The sequence below is a fragment of the Antechinus flavipes genome, chromosome 2 (genome assembly GCF_016432865.1).
Source record: "Antechinus flavipes isolate AdamAnt ecotype Samford, QLD, Australia chromosome 2, AdamAnt_v2, whole genome shotgun sequence".
In the NCBI taxonomy this organism is placed as follows: Eukaryota; Metazoa; Chordata; class Mammalia; order Dasyuromorphia; family Dasyuridae; genus Antechinus; species Antechinus flavipes.
In genome coordinates, this window is record NC_067399.1 from 643187070 (window position 1) to 643208605 (window position 21536).

The 21536-nt window shown below is 40.4% G+C and overlaps 1 protein-coding gene across 1 annotated transcript in view; it reads left to right on the forward strand.

Annotated features, from left to right (window-relative positions):
- NPTN (neuroplastin) overlaps positions 1-21536 on the forward strand; it is a 67782-nt gene that overhangs the window by 34673 nt on the left and 11573 nt on the right. Inside the window, exons 2-5 of the mRNA XM_051982329.1 lie at positions 2306-2653; positions 7590-7761; positions 10097-10191; positions 19235-19368. Coding sequence (XP_051838289.1) covers positions 2306-2653; positions 7590-7761; positions 10097-10191; positions 19235-19368 — 749 coding nt within the window. The remainder of the gene's footprint in view (positions 1-2305; positions 2654-7589; positions 7762-10096; positions 10192-19234; positions 19369-21536) is intronic.

Below are 21536 nucleotides of genomic sequence, written 5' to 3' on the forward strand. Positions count from 1 at the left end.
CCATGAAGTTAATAATTCTATTAGAGGAAAATGAGCAAGACTTCACATAACCTTGCTATAGTTAGTAAGATTTGCTGGAACAAAGAACATTCCAGACTATTTTCATTTCCCTAAAAAGTAGTGACTACTTAAACCAACAAATTAAATAATCATCATATGTGTCTTTCTTGGAAATAAATCTTTTTTACTTAGAGTTGTTTGCATACCTGAAAGAAAAAAAAATAGTTCAAGGAAATGAATAAAAGTATTGACTTACTATAAGATTCATCCTTCCTAGTTAGCCATCTCTCTTTATATACTTAATGCTTAATTACATTAAGGTCCACATGCTGTACCATCATCCACTGACAAGACAGCTAAGAGGGGGCACCAATTTGAGTGACTCATTCTGAACTTCTTCTGGATCTTAACAATACCTTTGTGGTTCCTGAGGGTCTTTGGCAGGAGGCTTTTCATGGAGTTCCTGCTAGCAGTGACCAATAGAGGGTAATTGGAGCAATATAAATGAATTATATGGTCATTGTACTTGACATTTGATGCTTTTACCTATGCCTCATAGGTTAAGAGCATACAAGGTCATAGAGCAACATAGGTCAAGGCTTGAGGTCATTGTACCCCCAGGTAATGAACTCCAAGGAATATTTAAAATATTCTCCTGACTAGAGATTGATGAGCTGAAGGGGATCTTAGAAGTAATTCAGCCCATCATCCTCATTTTACAGAAGAAACTGAGATTCAGAGAGCTAAGGTACTTGTCCAGGATCACACAGCTAATTACTAGCAGAATTGGAAGATGCCAACCTCCCAGAAAGAACTCTTTTTTTTTACAATGCTAAGCTACTTTGGAGCTTAGATTTGTGATCTAGTCTTTCCTTGGTGGGGGGGGGAGGGGAGAAGTACTTAAGACTTTTATATGTTACATAGAAGGTTTTCTCCCCCTCTAAATGTGTGTTATATGGCAGAGTTTTTTTTAAAGGCAAGTACTGTCACACTTAAAGTATAAGAATTTCTTCCTGAAGCCTGTATTTTCTAGTTGGGTTAGCCCCATTCCCTTTGCTTCTGTGGTTCTGAGGGAATGTTCCACCTTGTTCAGTTGCAGAGGTACTGCTCCAGCATCCCTAGGGAAAATGTGTAGTCAGTCTTGAGTGATCTCTATCATCTTCCTGTATGATGTTTGAATCAGCAGATAAGATAGTCTGTAGGTGTAATGTAAGACTGTATCAGGTCTTGCCTTTCTAAGGACCTACCTAGCTCTATAAGCTTTTCAAAGAGGCTTTGATTTTTCATCTGTTACATTTCTACTTCCTAATACATCATTTTGATTTGTAATCATAAGCAAATACTTGGTGGGAGGAAAAGAAGGGGCAGTATTCATCTACTGTGGTGATGGGATGGGGGAGGTTGGGCTTGAGAAATGCCTTGATTATTTTTTTGACATTGACCAACACAATTGGGCCCTAGTTTTCACCTACAGGTTCTAGTTTGTTTTGGGAAATTGTTCTTATTCAAGACAGAAAAAATGTAGATCAAGTACTAAATGAATAGGAGATCTGGTGAAGTAGTAGGGTTTGGTTCTGTGTAGTTTTCTAAGTCCTTGCTCAATAAGAGACATTTATTAAGTACCTGTGTTGCTAGATACTGTGCTAAGTTTAGGGCCACATGTTCAAAAGAAGAAAGTCCAACCTGAGTTCAGGAGAAAGACTTGCATCTGATGGACATCTGACATTTGTCAATGGCTTCCTTAGATACCATCTCCGGACTTCCAGGAGAGTTGTAGAATGAGCCAAAAGGAAGCTTTCTCTGGGCCATTTAACATGCACTGCTGCAGTTTCATAAAGGCGCTGCAACATACCCAGGGCCATCAGTTCTCCCAAAGAGAGATTCTGGCTTGGCATTTAACCCTGATGCTGATTTCCAGTTGCTCTTTCATCACTTGCCCAGTTTGGGAAAGGTAATGGTTTGTGCTGTAAGGATGCTTCCCGGCCTTCAGGCTCTCCCATTCCTGCTCACTGGGCCCATTGCTATCAAGGCTGCTTAGTGGGCTTGCTTCTGCCTGGCAGTTGTTGTCCAGGGCTATCCCAGCTTCTAATCAGCCTGCCTTTGCTTCCTAAGCTGGCCAGGATGGTTCTTCTAAAAGCTTGTATGAATTGCTGTTACTGTCTCTATTTTTTAAATAAATCCTTTTCTGTTCTTTGCAACTCATTTGCTTTTTTTTTCTTTTCTTTTAAAAAAATTACTATTAACACCTGTTGATTTTTTTTTTCTGACTGGCCTGTCACTGCATTCCTGCTGCCCCTCCCTCTAGCTGGGTTTGTCAAGTCGCCCATGTCAGAAACTAAACTCACGGGGGACGCCTTTGAGCTGTACTGTGACGTGGTTGGGAGCCCCACTCCAGAGATCCAGTGGTGGTACGCAGAAGTCAACCAGCCAGAGTCTTTCAGACAGCTGTGGGACGGTGCTCGGAAGCGCCGTGTCACCGTAAACACCGCCTACGGCTCAAACGGCGTGAGTGTGCTGAGAATAACCGGCCTCACCTTGGAGGACTCTGGGACTTACGAGTGCAGGGCCAGCAACGACCCAAGGAGGAATGACTTGAGGCAAAATCCCTCCCTAACATGGATCCGAGCCCAGGCTACCATAAGCGTCCTTCAGAGTGAGTCCAGCACCCTACAGTAGTAGCACTGTAGTCCTTAGAGGTGGCCCAGTGACCCTTTTCCCCCTCTACCTCCTTCCTAGTATGACCACCCACCCTGTCTTTGTTCTTTCAAACCCACAACCCCCTCAGTTATAGCATATTAAAACATTTGTGGCAATTTTTTTTCTTTTTGCCCTTCCTTTCCCCCGTTTTGTACGCTTCCCTCCCGTTTTCCTCAGTTCATTCCCTCTGTGTGTCTCTTTCTTCTCTAGGAACAAAGGACTTGGGAAAAAATATGAAAATGTCTCCAATCTCCTGTCATGTGGGGTGGGAGGAGGGAGGAGGGACAAGGGATGTGGGGAGGTTCAAATTCCACAAAACCACACTCAAATCAGTCTAGTGTTGAAATTATTTCTTCCCCCCCTTTAATTTTGTAGTAGGTTTCCTGCATCCTTTTGCTGCCTTCTTCTCTAGTGCCTTTTTCTACTTTATTTTTTCTCCCCTAATCTAACCATTTTTGATTTTTTCTGGTCATCTGTTTGGAGCTCTCAGAGTGGCTGCCTTCACCTGTGTGGTTTTTGAGTTCCTGTGTGTCTGCCCCTCCTTTGTTGCTGTAACTGTATACCATGTGATGGGACGTTGGCAATGGCTGCCATTGGTCTAGTGTAGTGTGGTGCTGTACTTTGGTTGTCCCAAGTCATCTGCAAGTGTGAATTTTCCCATAGTCCCAGTTCCTTTTTTTTTTTTGAAAACAGTGGCATGTGTGTCTTAGATAGCTTTTTACCACAGCAGACTTCTCACTTGCTCTGTTCATTGGATCCTCTGTTCTTGCCAGTCAAGAAACAGTCAGGGATTTGTCCCATCTGTCCTGTTACCCTAGGTGACAAGGTAGTCCTTTGGATTTTGTCTCCCTGTGACAGCTCAGCTTGGGTGCCTTTCCAGGACTCGTTAAAGGAAGGCAGCCATCCTGAGTTCCTCTGGAGTTCTCTATAAGAGGAACTTACTGAACCACTCTCTTCTTCTCTGGCCAGTAGAGCTGAACAAGGCAGGTAGCTCAGGACTTTCCCCAGTGGCCATAGTGGCAGGTAGAGAGAGAGCATTGGATGCCAGTTTTTGTTTCTCTTTTACTATCTGGAGAGTGACTTGCTGATTGACACAGTTGGGAGTTGGGGAGGAAGGAAGGGTGAGAAACGACTTTGCTAGCAATAGTCCAATTTCAGTATTTTGCATTTGAGTTTTCTCTAATCGAGTGGTATTCTGGCTCATCTCTAGCTTTAGTTGATTGACAGGTCTCGATTTTGAAATTACTTGGTGTGCATCCACAACTGGCACATTGAATAGTAAAGACTAAAGTACTTCCTGGGACATTGGTATTAACTAATGAGGGAATGGAACATAGGTTTCAATCTCTGTTTCCTTATGATGCTTTTAAACCATAGTCATTCTGGAAAATGGGGATTGGAAGCTGTTCTGTATAAAAACTGGGCCAAAAATGGAAAAAAAGTACTTGGAAGAGGGAGATAAGAACCATTGCAGCTGGCCCTATTAAGACCGAGAATTTGCCTCTGGAAAATAGAAAACAATATAGACATGTATGGGGAAAAATAACTGAATGACATGGATTTAAAAAAAAAAAGCATTCTTTCCTCTGCATGTACCCCCTCTTTCCTATCTCTCTCCCTACCCCTGTTCCTTTGTCTTCTCCTAAGAAACAGTTTTTATAGGTACTTCAATCATATCTCTCTGCCTAGTCTGTAAGGGTGCCTCTAGGCTGGTAGTCTGTATCTGGTATTTACCAGAACCAAAGTGCCTTGCCTTTGCAGCTTTTTCAGTGTACCTGACTCAGAGACTTAAAAAACCAGTGCCTTGGATGCTGAAGGACTTGTAGGGAGTATGTGACTTCTCAGGAAGTATCTCAGGTCAGTCGGAGAGGATTGGCTGGGGAGGGGGGGAGGAGGCCCTCACACTGCTAACAGTTGATAGGCTGGACTCTTCCGATTCCTTGGAAATCAGTTCTTAATTCACCAGCCTCTAACTAGAGCTCTAACCCCTGCCCACCTACTCTTCCTCTTCCTTGTCAGCATGTTGTTGACAGCCAGGCTGTGCCTGATTGTGGCCCTAGCCAACCCACTTTGGCTCCTCCAAGCTCTGCCTAGCTCTCTCGGATTGCTTTATGTTTCTGACTCTTTAGTGCTTTCCAGGAAGTTGTATCTGCTGGCTATGGGGAAAGGTTGAGCTTCATCTTGACCCATTAGGAGAATGATTCACCAGCAGTACAGCAGAAATATGTCCAACTTGGAAGGGGTTCGTCCTGACCCAGTGAAGGCCCAAACTAATAAGCAAGAGCAGCCGACAGCTTGTACAGTCTGAGGGAGGATTTTGGGGCAGGAACTTGCTATTTTAATTGGCATCCTTGTCCAAAGGCTTTCTGGGATTTTTAGGTTTCCTGGATCATAGCAGTGGCCTGAACCAAGCTGTAGCCTGGTGTTCTGGTTCAATTATATCTTCTGGGTCTGTGACCATGAAGCTTGAAAGAAATCCTTAGCCCCTAGAGAAGAAAAAGAATAGAATGCAGATTCCACTTAGACTTGAATTGGGCCAAGCATAAACAATAATTGGCCACTAGAAATGTAATACCTATCTGTCAATAATGGTACTGATAGAGATACACATTGCAGACATAGGAGATGATCTGTCCTGGGCTGGTTTCTGTATATTTTTTTTTGTCATAGTAAGAGGTGATGGCTGTGACATCTGCTGAGTTTTACATATACAATACAGAATCACACCTCACACAAAACCCAACTCAAGTAACAACTACCCCATTTATTTCCAATTGATTCTGTTCTGGATTTTTAGCAGTTATTTAAAAGGGGGAAAAATGTATTTTTCTTTGCTGTGCTAGTATTGTCCAAGAAATATGGGCAGAAAATGTTAGTTTTCATTTCTTCCTTAATAGTTCTAAGAAGCAGTAGTCAGTTGCATAGCCATTGATGAAAATGGTTATCTGCCATCTGGCCTCCTTAGACTTAAAAACAAGAAAATCGCTTGTCCTTGTCCTTGTAGCCCCCTTCCTTGTGTCACTGGGGGAGGGTTTGGAGCTGTGCAGAGCAACAAAATTGGACAATAAAATAAAGTAAAAAAGCAAAACTAAACTAAAAGTGTTTGAATTTTAATGTTATCTTTATATTTTTGGTTTTTAATCTTAAAAAAAATTTTTTTTCTCTCTGTTTGGTCTTGATTTTTCTCTTGGAAGTGTGATGCCTTTCTAATGCTTTCTGCTGCCAATGTGTGTGCCTTCCATTGCAGGGTTCCCAACAGATTCTGCTCATCTTCCTGAGCTGCAGGGATTTGGCTTCAGTTCAATAAACATTGAAGACCATGAGACATCACTGTACTAATGATTGTGTAACATGCATCTGCTTCTCTGTCATAGTGGCTGCTATGCCTCCATTATTTGTACATAAAGACCCTGCCTGTTTGATGTTAACTGGGAGAATGACCTGATGATAAACTGCAGCTAGCTTTCCTTTTTCTGAACGGGGAAAAACCCATAAGTCGATTCATTTGTGAAGTAATTTAAAGTGTTTAATGTTGTCTTTCACCATTATCTTTGAGGTTGAGTTGAATTGAAGTTGAAAATTTTACAATAGTAAAAAATAAACAATTTTTGAAATATTTTTCTCCTTTTTTTCCTAGAAGAAACAAAAATTTTGTTCCAGATATAAAAAAGTGTATTAGAGTTGCAGATTAGAAGTAGCTGTACAGAAAAAGGTGATACAGAAGCACCTTATCTTCACACATAGGACACATCTCTGGGTTTGAGCGGGGAGGGGGAAGAGATTGGCAAATATGAAAGATCAGATTTTTTTTCTATCCATTAGTTATTGAGGGTGCTAAAATCTGAATAAAAATTAAAAGAGAAAAAAAACCTAGGTGATTGCTGTTTGCTTTCAAGTTGAGGCTTCCAAGAATGATTGGGTATGATTTTAAAAAATTATTTTACATGTCTAGTCTCATGTATTTTAGATCTGCTGGAAAAGGATGGCTTCATATTTGAACCCATAGTGCCTGGAGTGAAACATGAAAGTAGGATGTGCTCAGCTCCATGGGGTTTGTAATGTGGTGTGATGAAGAGTAATGAACATGTCCAAATACAAGAGTCTTTTACTCTGTTGTTAATTCTGTTTGACCTGGGGAAGTCATTTCCCATCTTTAAAATGAGGCCTTTGAACTGTAGGATCTCTTAAGGTTTCTTTTAGCTCATTATGTTCTGTGATGCTGCTAAAACATTGCAAATTCTGCAGCTGGCCTCAGGTGGCTAAGGGGAATTTCAAGTTTCATTTCTGAAAGAAATCTTCTGATTCTGATTAGGTCTGAAAGACCTAACGCATATTTATGCTTCGTTTTTACTTGTCAGAAATGGTTATAACTAGGCTCCATTAGAAGGTATGTTCATATTTAAAGGGGAAAGTCCATACATATATTGCCTTTGCGGTTCTTATCACAGACTTAAGTCACCCCATAGAAGGAGTTGTTGCAAATATAAAACATCCTGCCACAATTGACAAAAGCGACCAGGTAGGGGCTGCCTGGTGTTTGTGACTAACTGCTGAAGCCTCAGGCACCATGGTTGGGCACCATGTCACAAGGACATTGCATTTCAAGAACAAGTGGGATATGACAAGTATACATGCAAGTAATGGGTCCCGTTCTTTCACATGTAGGCTGACTGGTCCTTAGGCTGTTGTCTGCACTAGTGGTCATCTGCTTATATACATTATTTTTTCTTTCTTGACTTTCTCCAAAGTGGTGAAGTGAATTTCCTCATGTGGTCCTGTCTGTACCCCACCCTTTTCTCCTTGCTCCTCTCTCCTGCCCCTTCTGACTCCCAGGCCAGTGCTGCCAGAAGGAAAGGTTTATGGCCTCCTGTCACTGTACCCTCTCATTACAGAGCCCAGGATTATCACCAGTGAAGAAGTCATCATTCGAGAAAGCCCTGCCCCTTCCTTTACACTGCAGTGCAACCTCACGTCCAGCTCCCACAGCCTCCAGTACAGCTACTGGACCAAGAATGGGGTGGAGTTGACGGCCACCCGCAAGAACGCCAGCAACATGGAATACAAGTGAGAAGGGCCAGAGTTTGGGGGAGAGGAAGGGGTGTAGGGGAGCTTGCCCTCTTCCAAGATCAGGGGCCAGAGTGACTTGTGGAGATGGTGGAAGATGAGGTTGGAGTTCATGGTAAATTTGTTAGAGCAGGATTTCCATCAGTTTCTATTTGCTACATACTTGTTCTTGTTCTTGGAGGTACAGGGGCGGGGAGAGATGTTTGAAATGGGCTGGGCTGGTCACGGACAGCTTGGGCAATTTAGTCTCTGACAGCGTGTCCAGGGATGGATTGGGGAAAAGTCTTTTCAGGGAATAAGCCTATTTTTGAGAGGTAAGAATATACATTATTATCCCATTGTCTGTCTGAGGAAATTGTGACTCTGAGAAGTTCAGTAAGTTTGTTGCCTAGTGTTCTATATCATGTGGATGAGCCAAGAAACCAGGTCTTCTGTTGCTTCTGTGTAGGTTTGCACTTTTTCTTACTGAGTCACTGACTTACTGTATGACTTTGGGCCTCAGTTTTCTATAAGGTGGTAAATCTAACACCAATTCACTTTTCCCAGAGGTGGAAGAGGATCACTCAGCATAAGTGGTTTGTATTAATGGTGTTTTCATCCACTGTTTTCATGTTGCTTGGCCATCTCAAGAGTGGTGGGTCTGTTTCACTGGGTTACCCCCTAAAACTCCTTCTTTAAGGTCTGTTGATGACATCATATCTGTGAATTTGGCAATTAGCCAATTGGTATAATTGAGAAGTTAGGCCTTGGGAACCTCAGTAATTTGTTAGGGTCACTTTAAATTTAAAGCTTTAATATATAGCTCTTACAGAGCTCCAGACTGGATACTTCCCTCTAACCTCATTTTTGAAGAGTGATTTTTCTTCCTCAGAGATAACCAACATTTCAGGACATTCCAGAGGGGAGTCACACTAGAATGTCTTCTCACAGAAATGTGATCACAGCTCTTTCCCAAATAAGGAGTAGTTGGGGCTACTAAAAGTTGTATTTGTGCAATATCCTATTTGTAAGGCTGTTATTTTCAGATTGACTAGTTAAAGAAAAAATTCAGGGATAGAATAAGAAAGACTTTTGTATGGGAGGCATTATCTCTTGGGTTTTCCTCTGAGAAAAGTTGTGTTGTCTTTTTTGTCCCTGAATATTGTGTTCTTAGTGCATCCAGAGCAGAACGTGTGTTCTGTGTTTTCTTTAATAATGAAAATGTGCTTCTTTTAGCCAGTATACATTCTCATCTCTTCTCCCTTATGACTACAAGTAAGCATGTGAAACAGTTCATTGGGAATAGAAGTTCAGTCTGTGGTTGAGGTTAAGGAATTTACTCTGTATGAACTTATCCTGGTTCATTTGGGGAATTAATCCTGTGATCTTAGCCTCATTAATACTGTTCTAAGAGCTAGATAACTGGACAGACTAAAGCCAAGACTTTTTAACTTTTTTGTGTGTCATGGACTCAAGTGCCTTATTTGAAGCCTATGGATTCCTTCCCAGAATGTTTGTTTTTCAGTTTATAAAATAAAACAGGATAAAAAAGAAAATTTTAGTTACTTAACATATTTTCCAAAACTCACAGATTTTTAGTTTGAATGGTTTGGGTTAGTGATCTGGACCTCTCCAAAAGTTGTCTTCTTTGGAAAGGTAACTGTCTTTGTGCCTTCTCCAAAGTTTCTCTTGCCTGCCAAGAAGCACCTGATCAGGGTACGGGGCCTAATGCTAAGTGTAGATCCAGATTTTGGCCCCATGGTTGAACAGCACTTAATTGAGTTCATCTGTGGACCTGCTCTCGTTTCCCTCTAAATTTGTGCATAGTTACTTAAATGGACTGACTTGCTTTAGCAAGATATTGGCACCTGCTAGCATGAAAGCATTGGTACTATTTCTTTTGCTTATTAATGAGTACTGTTAGCCTGATGAGCAAAATAGAAATGGCAAGCTGCCTCTAACTGATGGCTGTGGACACAGCTTCATAATAAAGTTTTGTGACAAGTGAAGATATTTTCTGCTCCATAGTTTGCCAAGTTCCCACCAAGTAGCTGGGTGGGAGGCTTAAATTGAGGGGATTGAGGAAGCTAGAAGCTTTGGTCAGAGTTTATTCTTGACGATTCATGAAAGCCTACAATAGCCTGAAGATTTTTGGGTGTGTGTGCTGAGAGAAAAGAACTTATTGGCTTCTTGTCTCTTTTATGTCATGGCTCACACCTGCCTTCTAGAACCCACGTGGACTTTCTCTTTAAGAAGCATGAAGGTGTGAGCTGCTCTGAAAGAATTCTGCCTCTTCTCCCCCATATTGTACCGTGACACTTTGTCTCCTCACTTCTTTACCTATTTTTATCTGCAGGGTCAACAAGCCCCGATCAGAAGATTCAGGAGAATACCATTGTGTGTTTCAGTTTTTCAGTGCCCCGAAGGCAAATGCCACCATTGAAGTGAAAGGTATGACGTAGACATAGTGGGGATTGGGGCTCACATACCAGGACAGTAGTGCCATCTTACTCTGATTTTTTATTTGTTAGTCTTAACCTCTCTTTTTTCCTCCTAATTTTACAAGGGATTTTGTTGCACATTGTTCTCAAGCAAGTGATGATTTTATTTGTGAATCATGTGCAGGTGGGAAAATTGTATCTTTCTGTTCAGAGGCAGGTGTAGATTCTTTAATGGCCACAGGTTAATTAAGCTGTATGTGGCTATTAAGAGAGACATTTCTGATAGGGAGGAAGTTTGGGGAAAAAACAAGTTAGAATGCTGGAAGGGATTTTAAAAATCATCTAAGCTCTTGATTTTCTAGAAGAGGAAACTAAGGCTCAAGGACTGTGACTTGCTTCAGGTCACAGAAATCAGTAGCAGAGTTAGAAGAACTAAAATTTTCTGATGGCCTTCGATACTCTTTCAAACAGAAACATGCTTGAGATCACACTTGGTTATTATTAACAATATTAGAAGAAGACTGTGGAGAGAGACTTCCAGGTGTGATCATTCCTTCATGAATATCAATTGCAGCCATTTAAGACTTCATATATAGAAATTCCAGGGAGTGTTTTGAGGGACATGGAGTTTAGCTGACTTGTCCATGCTCCCATGGCTGATAAGGGTCAGAATTGGTCTTTCTGAATCTAAGTCTTATACACTTGATATCATGCATTCTGTCCCCTACAGTAGTAATTCCTCACATCTCTATGAAGTATATGATGAGTACTATCCCCATTTTACAGATAACGAATTGTTGCTGCCAGAAGCTTTTCATTTGACAAAATTACCCAGTTAGAAGGGTTAGAGCTGATTTCAGCATGGACGTGTCCATCACAGATCACCATTCTCAGAAACTAAGGGAGTGAAGTGTTCACACCTTGGGGACTATTAAGGAATCTTGTGCTATAAAAAATGAAGACCAGTACAGTTTCAGGGAGTCCAGGCAAGACTTCAGCTGATGCAGTGAAACCATGAGGACAGGTTGAAACTCAGGTCTGAGAATTGTTCTAGAGAACTGTAGAGAGGGAGAAGAGGGCCTAAGGAAGCCTCCATTTTTGGCCATGGCTAATTTGGTCATAGGTTTTAATTCACTGTGCCTTTGTTACAAAGGTTTCCTTTTCTTAATTGGGAAGGAGGGAGAGGAGGTGGCTTTTTGTTAATTGAAAGAAAAAAATTTTGAAGTCAAAATCCACAGACACATCATGCAACCTCTTGAAGATGAGGTTCCTTTGGTAGTTCATCCTTTTATCTTCAGTAGCACCTAATACAATGTCTTATATGTAATAGAAACTCATTGTTTGTTAGATGAATATCCAACAATGTTGAAGGAATTTTTGGTCAGATAGGGATTAGATTAGGTGGCCCCTGGAGTGCCTTCCAACTCAGATTTTAGATAATTTAGACCCCTGACCTCTGCAGAGAAGTAAGGGAAGTTGTTGTGGTCAGTTTTGCAGTGTTCATTTTTGATTGCCTTGTAGTTTTTTCCATTTATATTGTTGTAGTTCTTAATATCTGTTGTCTTCTTGGTTCAATTTATTTCATGTTGCATTATTTCCTCGCAGAATCTGTTAGGAAGAACTTTGCTTATTCCAAACCTATACCTGAAGAAGAATCTAAGCTTATCAAGAAAATTTCATTGTGTTTACTATATGCAATCACTGTGCTTGTGTTGAGTTTACAAAATAAAGTCCCTCCTCTCTAGAAGCACACATTTTAATAGAGGAGACAAAAAGCTATGTGGAGACCTCGAGGGATGGGCACTAGATTTATGAATATCATTCGGTGTATAAAGTTTTTTTTTTTTTTTTTGGGGGGGAGTGATCAAGTCTTAAATGGGCTATAATTAATCTATGGTTCTATTTGAATTGAATCTTTAAGAAAGCCAGAGAAACTTAGAAGATAGATATAGATGAGAAGGAAGAATATTAGTTATAGTGGTCAGCCCAAACAGAAACACAAAGGATCACATCTGAAGAATCACAAATAAGGCCATTGTACCTAAATCAAAGACTGGAAAGGTAGGAAAAATGTGAAGGGCTTTAAAATATCAAACAGAATTTTATATAGGAAGCTGTTGTAGTTTCCTGAATAGAAGTGACATGGGCAGACCTGCATTTTAGGAATATCACTTTGGCAGTGAAATGGAAGATAGATTGGACTGAGAAGAGAATTGAATCAAGAGATAAGTTAGACAGCTAATATATTAGACTTAGTAAGAGATACTAGAGTGGGTATTGGTCTGTGTGAGTGAAGTGGCACATGTATGAGAGCTTTTGTAAAGATGGAAAAATAAGTTTTAGAAACAGAGCGGCTATGTATGGTGGGTGAGAATGGGCAATTAAATGTGGCTCTGAGATTGTGGCCCTGCCTGTCATGACCTTCAGTGGGGAAGTTGGGAAAGTATTGGAAGGGAAAGTTACTAAGTTCTGTTTTGGATTTGTTTGATTTGAGATGCCTATGAAAAATTTATTCTAGATTTCCAAAAAGGAAGTTGGGTATAGTGGGTTAAAGCTAAGGAGAAAGAAATAGATATGAGAATAAATCTGCTTTGAGATGACAGTTGAATCTAAGTAAATGAGAGAAGATGATATGGGGCAAAGCTCTGGAGTTCATGACTCCTGTGTGTGACATGGATAAAGAATTAGCAGAGAACACTCAAAGGAGTAATAAGAGACATATAGGAAGAGAACCAGGAAAGATCAGTGCCACGAAAACCAAGATGAAGCAAGTATCTAAGAGGAGAAGTCACTGGTATTGTCCAGAGCTACAGATGTCAATTTAATGCAGCCCATTAAACATTTATTAAATGCTTATTATGTGCCAGATATTATGCTAAGCACTGAGGATACAGTTAATAAAAAAACAGTTCTTCCTCTCAAGAAGTTTATTGTCTAAATGGGGAGGTCTACAAAAGAAAGTAGGAAAAACTGGTGGGAAAGAACAACAGGTCACCAGGAGATATTCAACACTTAGGCATCATTTTCCTGTGGAGTTGAAACCAGGCAAAACAGCAAATGAAGAATGGAAAACAGTTGAGAAAAGACCCTTAGATTTGACAATTAAGAAATCACTGATGACATTAGAGAGAACAGTTTCAGATGACTTGTGAAGTCAGAAGCCAGTTTCTAGAGAGTTTGGAAGTGAATAAGAAATTAGGAAATAGAGGTACCTAGTGTAGTTTACCTTCTCAAGGATTTTGATTAAGTTAGGGAAGAGAGGTATAGTATGGTCAGTCCAGATGATAGGATGATTTTAGTTTTGTTTTTTTGATTGAGAGTGACATGGGGTATGTTTGTAAAAATAGATGGAGTTTGAAGATTAATGAAAGAAAAAGATGATAGGAGGGCAGTCCACTAGAGAAGATGGGTTGGAATGGAATCAGAATGGATGAAAATAAAGGGGTTTACTTTGGCAAAGGGGGGAAGAGAAGTCACTTCTTCCCGTGAGGGGTGAAGAAGGGGGAAAGTCTTGGCAAAAGGTCTCAGTTTTATCAGTGAAGAATTCAGTGAAGTCTTTACCTAGGTGTAAAGTAAGGGAAGAGGCAGTATCATGGAAGAATTAAGGAAGGATCAAGAAGTTTGTAAAAATCACTAGGGTAAAATGGGAAAGTGAAAGGATTGTCTTGATGCAATGAGGGCCCATTTGAAATTGTGGAGCATAAGTTTGTAATAGACTCAATGAGCATGGTTTTGATTTTTCTCTAGCTTTATTCAGCAGCACTCTCAAAAGCAGTCATCTAGCCTCTTCTTGGAGACCTCCAAGGAAAGGGAATCAGCCACCTTCTCAGAAAGTCTTTTCTACTTTTGACTAAGCTCTAGCTTATATGAGCCTTATGTGAGCATAAATATGCCTCTGTAATTTGGTAGGGGGGTTTTCCCTTTAAAAAAAATTTGAGTGTTTTATTTTTTCTATACTGACCAGTTCTTAGTAAACTCTTGCTGTGCCCACCCATGTTTTAAAAATTAAAAATTAAGTTAAGCATACAGAATGATAGATAACCAAATCTGCCATTCTCTGCTCTATTCCACATTCATAGTATCCATATATAATTTTTACCTATTTCTCCTACTTTTGTGTTTTGGAGCCAGGCCAAGAAGTCGAATAATCTCTTTTTTGTGGCATTAACTTTCAAATATTTAAAGACAGCATAGTTCCTTTTCTTTTCTTCTTTGGACTTTAGACATTCTAAAATCCTTTCGTTTGATCCTTTTATGGTTTAGTTTCCAGTCTCTAGTCTCCTAACTAGCATTTTCCAGCTTCCCTGTCAAGGTTTCATTATTTCAGAGTCCCTTCTAAACTTCTTTTGATGGAATCTGACCAGAGCAAAAGATATTAGTAATCACTGTAATAACTTCCTCCATTTAGGGACTGTCTTTCTTCTTGATACCTAAAATTTCCCCAGAGAGGCATATGTCTTAGTGCATAGAGAGAGATGGCCAGGGAAATAAAGATACTTGAATTCAGAGTTTTCCTGTGATAATATTCACGTAGTCAAGGGCAGGTCATTTCATCTCTCAGTCAGCTCACTAAATTGTCGATGGTGGGGCAGTTTCTCATACCTATGTGGTTGCTTGTCTGATCCGTAAAGAAGTTCTAACAGCATTTGCTTTTTTTGGCTGCTATCTAAAATGGCTGCCTCATTGAGTTGACCAGGCTGGGCACAGCTCTTCTGATTAGATAAGGTTATCCCTTGAAGTTCTTCATTTTTTTATCCTTTATCTTTGTAGCCTCCCTCTTGAAAACCTCTCCCTATCAGCTACCCCCATCACCAACATCTTTGTACACTTTATGTTCTAAGTTTGAATGGTATATTGAGTGTCAGTCAGATGGTATCCTTTTTATAAAACAGGAAATAAATAGATAGAGCTTTTGATAATTGAGGAAATATGGAGCAAGTTGAAAATGTGAATTTAAAATGATTTAGGTTAATTAATGAATGTCTGATCCATACTTAGTTGTTAAAGGGTAATGGTGTTTTGCAGTGTCTCTAAGCTCCGAGTTGGCATATTCTTATGCTGTCCCACAGTGTGTCCATTGGTACTTCTGTCAAGCACAGAATATTGGGGTAGATAGACCTTGGAGCTGGATCAAAAAGGCAGATAGATGTCACAATGCACTAGTATTGGGCCACATGGTAACATATGAAATCATATTCAGATATGGAAAATCGTATTTTATTTTATATATACTATTTTGTGGTTTTGGAGAAAAACCAGAGACGTGAATTCACTTTTGTTTTGGTAGGGTGGCTGTCTTTTTATCCATCCAAAAGTTGATTAATCAAAGAATTGAAGGTAATGGCAGACATAATTTGTTTGTTTTAAGCTTCCAGTATGTTTCCACCCACTGGTAGCTGAGATGAGCTAGGTGGCTGGACTCTTGATTTGGCCAAATGGAACTCAGGGCAAATAGACTTTTTCTAGGTTGAACTTCTGGCACAGAATCAAATTGTTAAAAGAGACAGGGTAGGTGGGAAATGGGGAGTCTCTAGTTAATTGCTGTCACTGTGCCTAATAAGACAATTACACACAATTGCACATATTACCTAACAGTTTTTACGGATTTGGAGTTAATGATTGCTAAGGAATGGATGCCTTCAGAAAAGAAAGACAACTGTTTTTTCTCTTTGCTCAGCAATGTACAAAGGTGGAGCTCTTTGTCCTCTGAACTTCTTTGCCTTTCCTGGCTCCCCCAGGTACCCATGTATTAGATCAGAAAGACTTAAGTAAAAACATCTTAGATCTTGAAGCATTGTATTCTTTTGGTCCCTGGGTCTAGAGAAAGAAGCCCAGTGCCCGGTTATTGGGAAGAAATTTAGTGAGGTTTTTTCTGGGGGGCAAAATGAGATGCCATTTTGGACAGTCCTAAGCACATGAGCAATCATTTTATTCAAATAGAAGAATTCTTCCAGAAGAATTTTTAAAGAATTCAAGGATCTTTTCCTAACTCTCAAATTCTGGAAGTTGAACATTCTTAAATTATGGGATAATCAGATTTGATAGAGACTCAGTATATTTCAATATCTGTACAGTTGCATACACACTGTACGTTATGTACATACATACACACTGCCTAATTCTGCTTGGCTTAGATAATAACTCGGCAAAGACCCACTAGATTTTACCCATTGGGGATCTCTTTCTTCCACAAATTCTCAGTACACCAGTTCCATCTGGTTCCTGACTCCCCTTTTATTGTTGTATTTCCTCCTCATAAACCTGGCTTGCTTGATTTTATTTGGTGCACTGTGCTTGCTGACATTTACCGTAGCAATGTATTCAAAGTCATGTTCATTAGACAAATTAGTGTGTCTCCTCTCCATCCCCTCCCTCCTCTTCCTCTGCTTCTCTGTTCACCTGCCCCCCTTCTCACAGTCTCTCTCCCAATGTAAGGGAGTAAAACTTCAGCTGACCTTCCTAAGGTCAGGCTCTGCAGGAAAGCTGCAGGCAGGCAGCCTGATTGCAGCCACACGGGTGCTTTTTTCTCCCCTCCCATTATTCCTGCATATTGCCGTCTTCCCCATCCCTGTAACTTTCCAATCTGGAGTCCCCTTCCCCGAGTGTCTTGTTGCCTCTGTTAGAATGTAAAGTTCCTTGGGAACAATCTTTTAGCGGTGGCAAAGAATTGGGAAGTGAGGGGATGCCCATTGATTGGAGAGTGACTGTACAACTTGTGGCCTTTGATTGTGATGAAATACTATTGTGCCTGAAGAATTGTCAAGCAGGTGGATTTCAGAAAAACCTGTCAGATTTATATGAACTGATACAAAGTGAAGTGAGAAAATTTGGGAGGTCCTTGTGCCCAGTAACATCAGTATCATAATGGTGATCAGCTCTGAAAGACTTGGCTACTCTGATCAGTTAATCCAAGACATTTCCAAAGAACTCATGATAAAACGACGTCCATCTCCAGAGAGAGGGCTGAAGAACTCAAGTACAGATCAAAATATAATTTCACTTTATCATTTTTTTGCTTTGTTTTATGATGGTTTATATGGAACTATTTTGCATGATTTCATATGTATCATTGATGGGTTGTCTTCTCAGTGGGTGGGGAAAGGGTTCAAGGCAGAGAGGAAGTTTGGAACTCAAATTATAAAAGAAAAGAAAGTTAAAATAATAACATAAAATAAAAACAATAACAATAGACAGGGACCATCTTTGCATTGTTTTTGTGTCTTCCATAATTCAATACGATGGTTGGCACAAAATGAGTACTTTTTCTTTCATCCATTTCTATTATTGGCTCATGATGCTGGATGTCTAGTCTCCATCTCTGTCTTTGTCTGTACAATCAGTGCTCCTCTGATTCTCCTCTAGCACCAGAGGGCACATCCTTAGTATAAGGGCTGGGTGGGCAGATGTTTCTCCTAGAAGCATACGAGTGCTTCACAAAAGTCTGGGCACCACCTTACAATGACGTGGGCTGTTAAATGCCGATGTTTGCTGAAATTCATTGGGTTTAGAACAGTGGAAAATGTTGTGATGAGAAGATCCTGAGATTCACAAGTCTTCAGTAGTTGGTGTGGTTATTGTGACTCTCTTCCTTCCAAGAACTCCCTGCCATGTCTGGTAGGCTGTGCCACTCTGGTGTTTGTCACCCAGAGTTACAGGCTTGTTCTCTTTGGGCACTTGAGGGTGAGGGGCTCCAGATCTCCACAGAGCTCCAATGTGTTAGTTCCTCAGGAGGCAAGGCACTTGTTCTTCTGGTGTTAGGAGGTTGGGGTTCATACCTGGCAGTCTGCAGCAGTTATGGAATAGGCACTTTTTTTTTAGGGTTAGCCTGGGCCTTTGGGTTCTTATTAGCATATGGCTAATGAGTGTTGGATATTTACTCTGTATTCCCTATGCAGCAAGGACTTCTTTATCAAGATGAAACTGTCAGTTTCCATAGCTTTTGAGAACATGTTCAGACAGGTGAAAGGTATCTTTTCCTAGGAAGCTCCTTTCTTATATTACATGGAGTGTTAGTCTGGAGTAGTTAGTCAGTGGAGTGATCAGAACAATATAAGCTAAATCTGGGTGGCTGCACTCCAGAAATCCTCACTGGGTTTCAGAGTAGCTAAGTGACTATGCTCTCTGACTGACCAGCATTGTACCCCAAATCCCACTTCTGGAGCCTTCTCTTGCTTCTCCATCTATACCATGTAACATGAGAAAGGAGCTTCCTATGAAAAGATATCTTTCACCTGTCTGAACATGTTCTCAAAAGCTATGGAAACTGACAGTATCATCTTGATAAAGATGTGCTGCTCTGAATTCTTCATATTTCTTGTTTTTTACATGGTAGTACTGTTTTATTATAGTAATAAACCACAATTTTTTTTAAAGCAATTCCCAATTAACTGGTATCTATTTTACTACTTCAAAAAATATTACTGTAAATATCTGGAGGCTCTTTGAAGTCAAAAATCTCCCTACCATTGTTTTATGTCTTTCAGTATGAGAATATTCATAGTTGAATCACTTTTTTCTTGCATTATTCCAAACTACTTTTTAGAATGGTTAAACCAATCACAACTCCAGCAACTAGTGTAGTGTGCCTTTCTCCACCACACATTCAGTATTCTTGTATTTTGTCTTAATTGCTGTTTTGCTTGGGATAAGGTGAAAACTGAGTTTTTATTTACATTTCTCAATCTTTTATATGGTTGCAACTGTTTTACTATTTTTTTTAAAATAAGGCTTATTTTCAAAAAAAAAGCTAAATTTTAGGCAATTAAATGTATTTTGTGGGATACTTGTACTTTTTCAACAAGTTGAGTGGGGTACTATACCTGGAAATTTTGTGTTGTGTTCTGACTTCTTATATATGTGGCTTACCTGGGGGTGGAAACTGAAGGAAGAGGCTGATCTTTGGGGTGGGATGCTTTGGATGCTCTTTTCCAAGCTTCTTCATCAGTGAACTGGTGGCTTTAGTGCACTGAAAGCAGTCTTCCAGGCCATTAGGCTGGGCCTTAGTGCACACCTGGGGCGTAGCTCTATCGCTTCAATGCTTCTTTGTCTTTCAGCTCTGCCTGAGATCACTGGCCATAAAAGAAGTGAAAACAAGAACGAAGGTCAGGAGGCCCTCCTGTACTGCAAGTCGGTTGGGTACCCTTACCCAGACTGGGTGTGGCGAAAGAAGGAAAATGGCGTTTTCTTGGTGAGTCGCAGAGTTGAGGTCTCAGTCCGTGGCCTTGGGATGTCAGCAGCATGACCTCGCAGTCTGGGGACAAATGTAGCTAACATCCTTATCCCCCATATCACAGAATTTAAGAAGTCTCTTCCTGATGGAGAATCCCCTTTGTGGAGAACCTGTAGTCAGTCAAGATGCCTTCATTAAGTGCCTGCTTACGCCAGGCACCGTGCTTAGCATAGGGCCTACAAAGAGAAGTCCTCGGGAAGTTCCCGTCTCCCTGTATACCTCAGGAAGGCCCAGTCTCCTTGGGGTAGCTCTTAAGCATGAGGAGATTTTTCCTGACATCAAATGGAAGTCTGCCTGTTTGCAGCAGTCCTGGGTGACCTGACTTCCGTCCCAAGATAATAACCCTTCTCCAACACTTGGTTATAGCTGTGGTGTCTCCTCCCTTCCAAGCTAAGTCAGTCAGTCACCAGGTGTTTATTCAGTGTTTATGTGCCCAGGATACCAAGATCTACGGGAAGCAGTCTCTGCCCCCAAGTAGTTTGCCTTCTGTTGCAGGAGACAGTGTCTCAGTACATATAAACTGAAGGCTTTGTGCCCGGCAGGGAGACACTAGTGGGGAAATAACCCATGTAGGAGGTAGCCTTGAAGCTTCGCTATGAAGGAAGCTGGGGGTTCTTGGAGGTAGAGACTACAGAGCAGGGCCCTGAAAGCATGAGGAGAAGCAGGAGGGCCAACTTGACCAGCTTTTGGAGCAGGACTTTTTAACGGCTTTTTGTATCATGGACCCTTTTGGCAATTTGATGAAGTTCATGGATCATTTCTCAAAATAATTTTTAAAAATTTTTTAATTGAAAAAAATGCTAAATTTCAATTAAAAGGTAGTGAAAATAAAGATAGAATTTTTTTTCCATCTGCATTCATGGAGCCCCTGAAATCCAAACATGAACCCCTGCTCTTATGTGAAAAGGAATAATGTGTGCCAAGATTGGATAGGTAAGTTGGAGCCTGAGTTGAAGAGCTTAAATGCCAAAGAGAGGAATTAAAAATACAACGGATCCTTTTAAGGCATGTTTTCTGGGGCTCTTGCCATCCTTTTCCTCTTCTGGACACCCTGCTACCTGTCTTTCTAAAATGTGCTGTGAACACAGAGATGAATCCAATAATCCAGATATGGCTTGACTAAGCCACACTAGAACAGACCTAACCATTTATTTGCTCTATTTTATTATGTATCTATTAATTAAACCTTGGGTTTTTAAGCCGCCATGTTGACAGTGTTGACATACTGACCAAGATATCAGTCTACCACAATCTCTAGGTTTTTTCCACTCTTCCCTCTTTTTTCTCCCCAATGGTTTCTTCATCCCATATTTATTGCCTTTTTTTTTTTTTAATCCAAGTATTTATCCATATTAAATTATGTCTCATTTGATTTGGGCCTGATCCGTCTAGCTTGTAGTTATGCCATTGGATCCTAGCAATCATACAATATGCCGCAGATTTGACAGGTATACAGGTTTTGCTTTTGATTAATTGAGAAGAATATTAAATAGCCTGGGTTAATCCCCTAGAGACCTCCTGCTAATCTGATCTATCCATTTGTCAAGGATGGACTTGATAGATATTAAGTCTTCACTCAGTTTCAGATTCTCTTTACTATATAAATTTTGCTCCTGAAGATAGCATGAGATTGTCAAGAACTTTGATGATGTCATATTAATATAGCTACACTTTCCCAGTCTGCCAGATGAATTTTGCTATCTGAATAGGAAACTGGGTCACTGTTGACCTTTCAGTTTGTTTTCATTTCTCCAAGCATTATTAGCTCAGATCCTTTTTTTTTTCTATTTCATTTAATTTTTTTTAAAACTAGTTCCAAGCTTTACTTACCCTTTTTTAACTGCCCCTACCCAGGGTGTGGCTTATCAGAATCTGGTGACTAGATCTCCTAAAGATAGCTGAATGTTGTCTGTTTACTCACTTGTCTTTGCTTTCTTTGCCATTTTTGTCCTACCATTCCATGTCCAAAGATAATGTTTCTTGGAAGAGAACCAAGAAGCAAAATTGAGAGTTGGATGTTGTGCTTTTTTCCTGTCCTCAGTTATTATCAGCTAACTCGAGCAAGCCCTAGTCCTTCTTTGATCCTCCCCTTGTTCCCAACATAGCTAAAAATGAACCCCCATTTA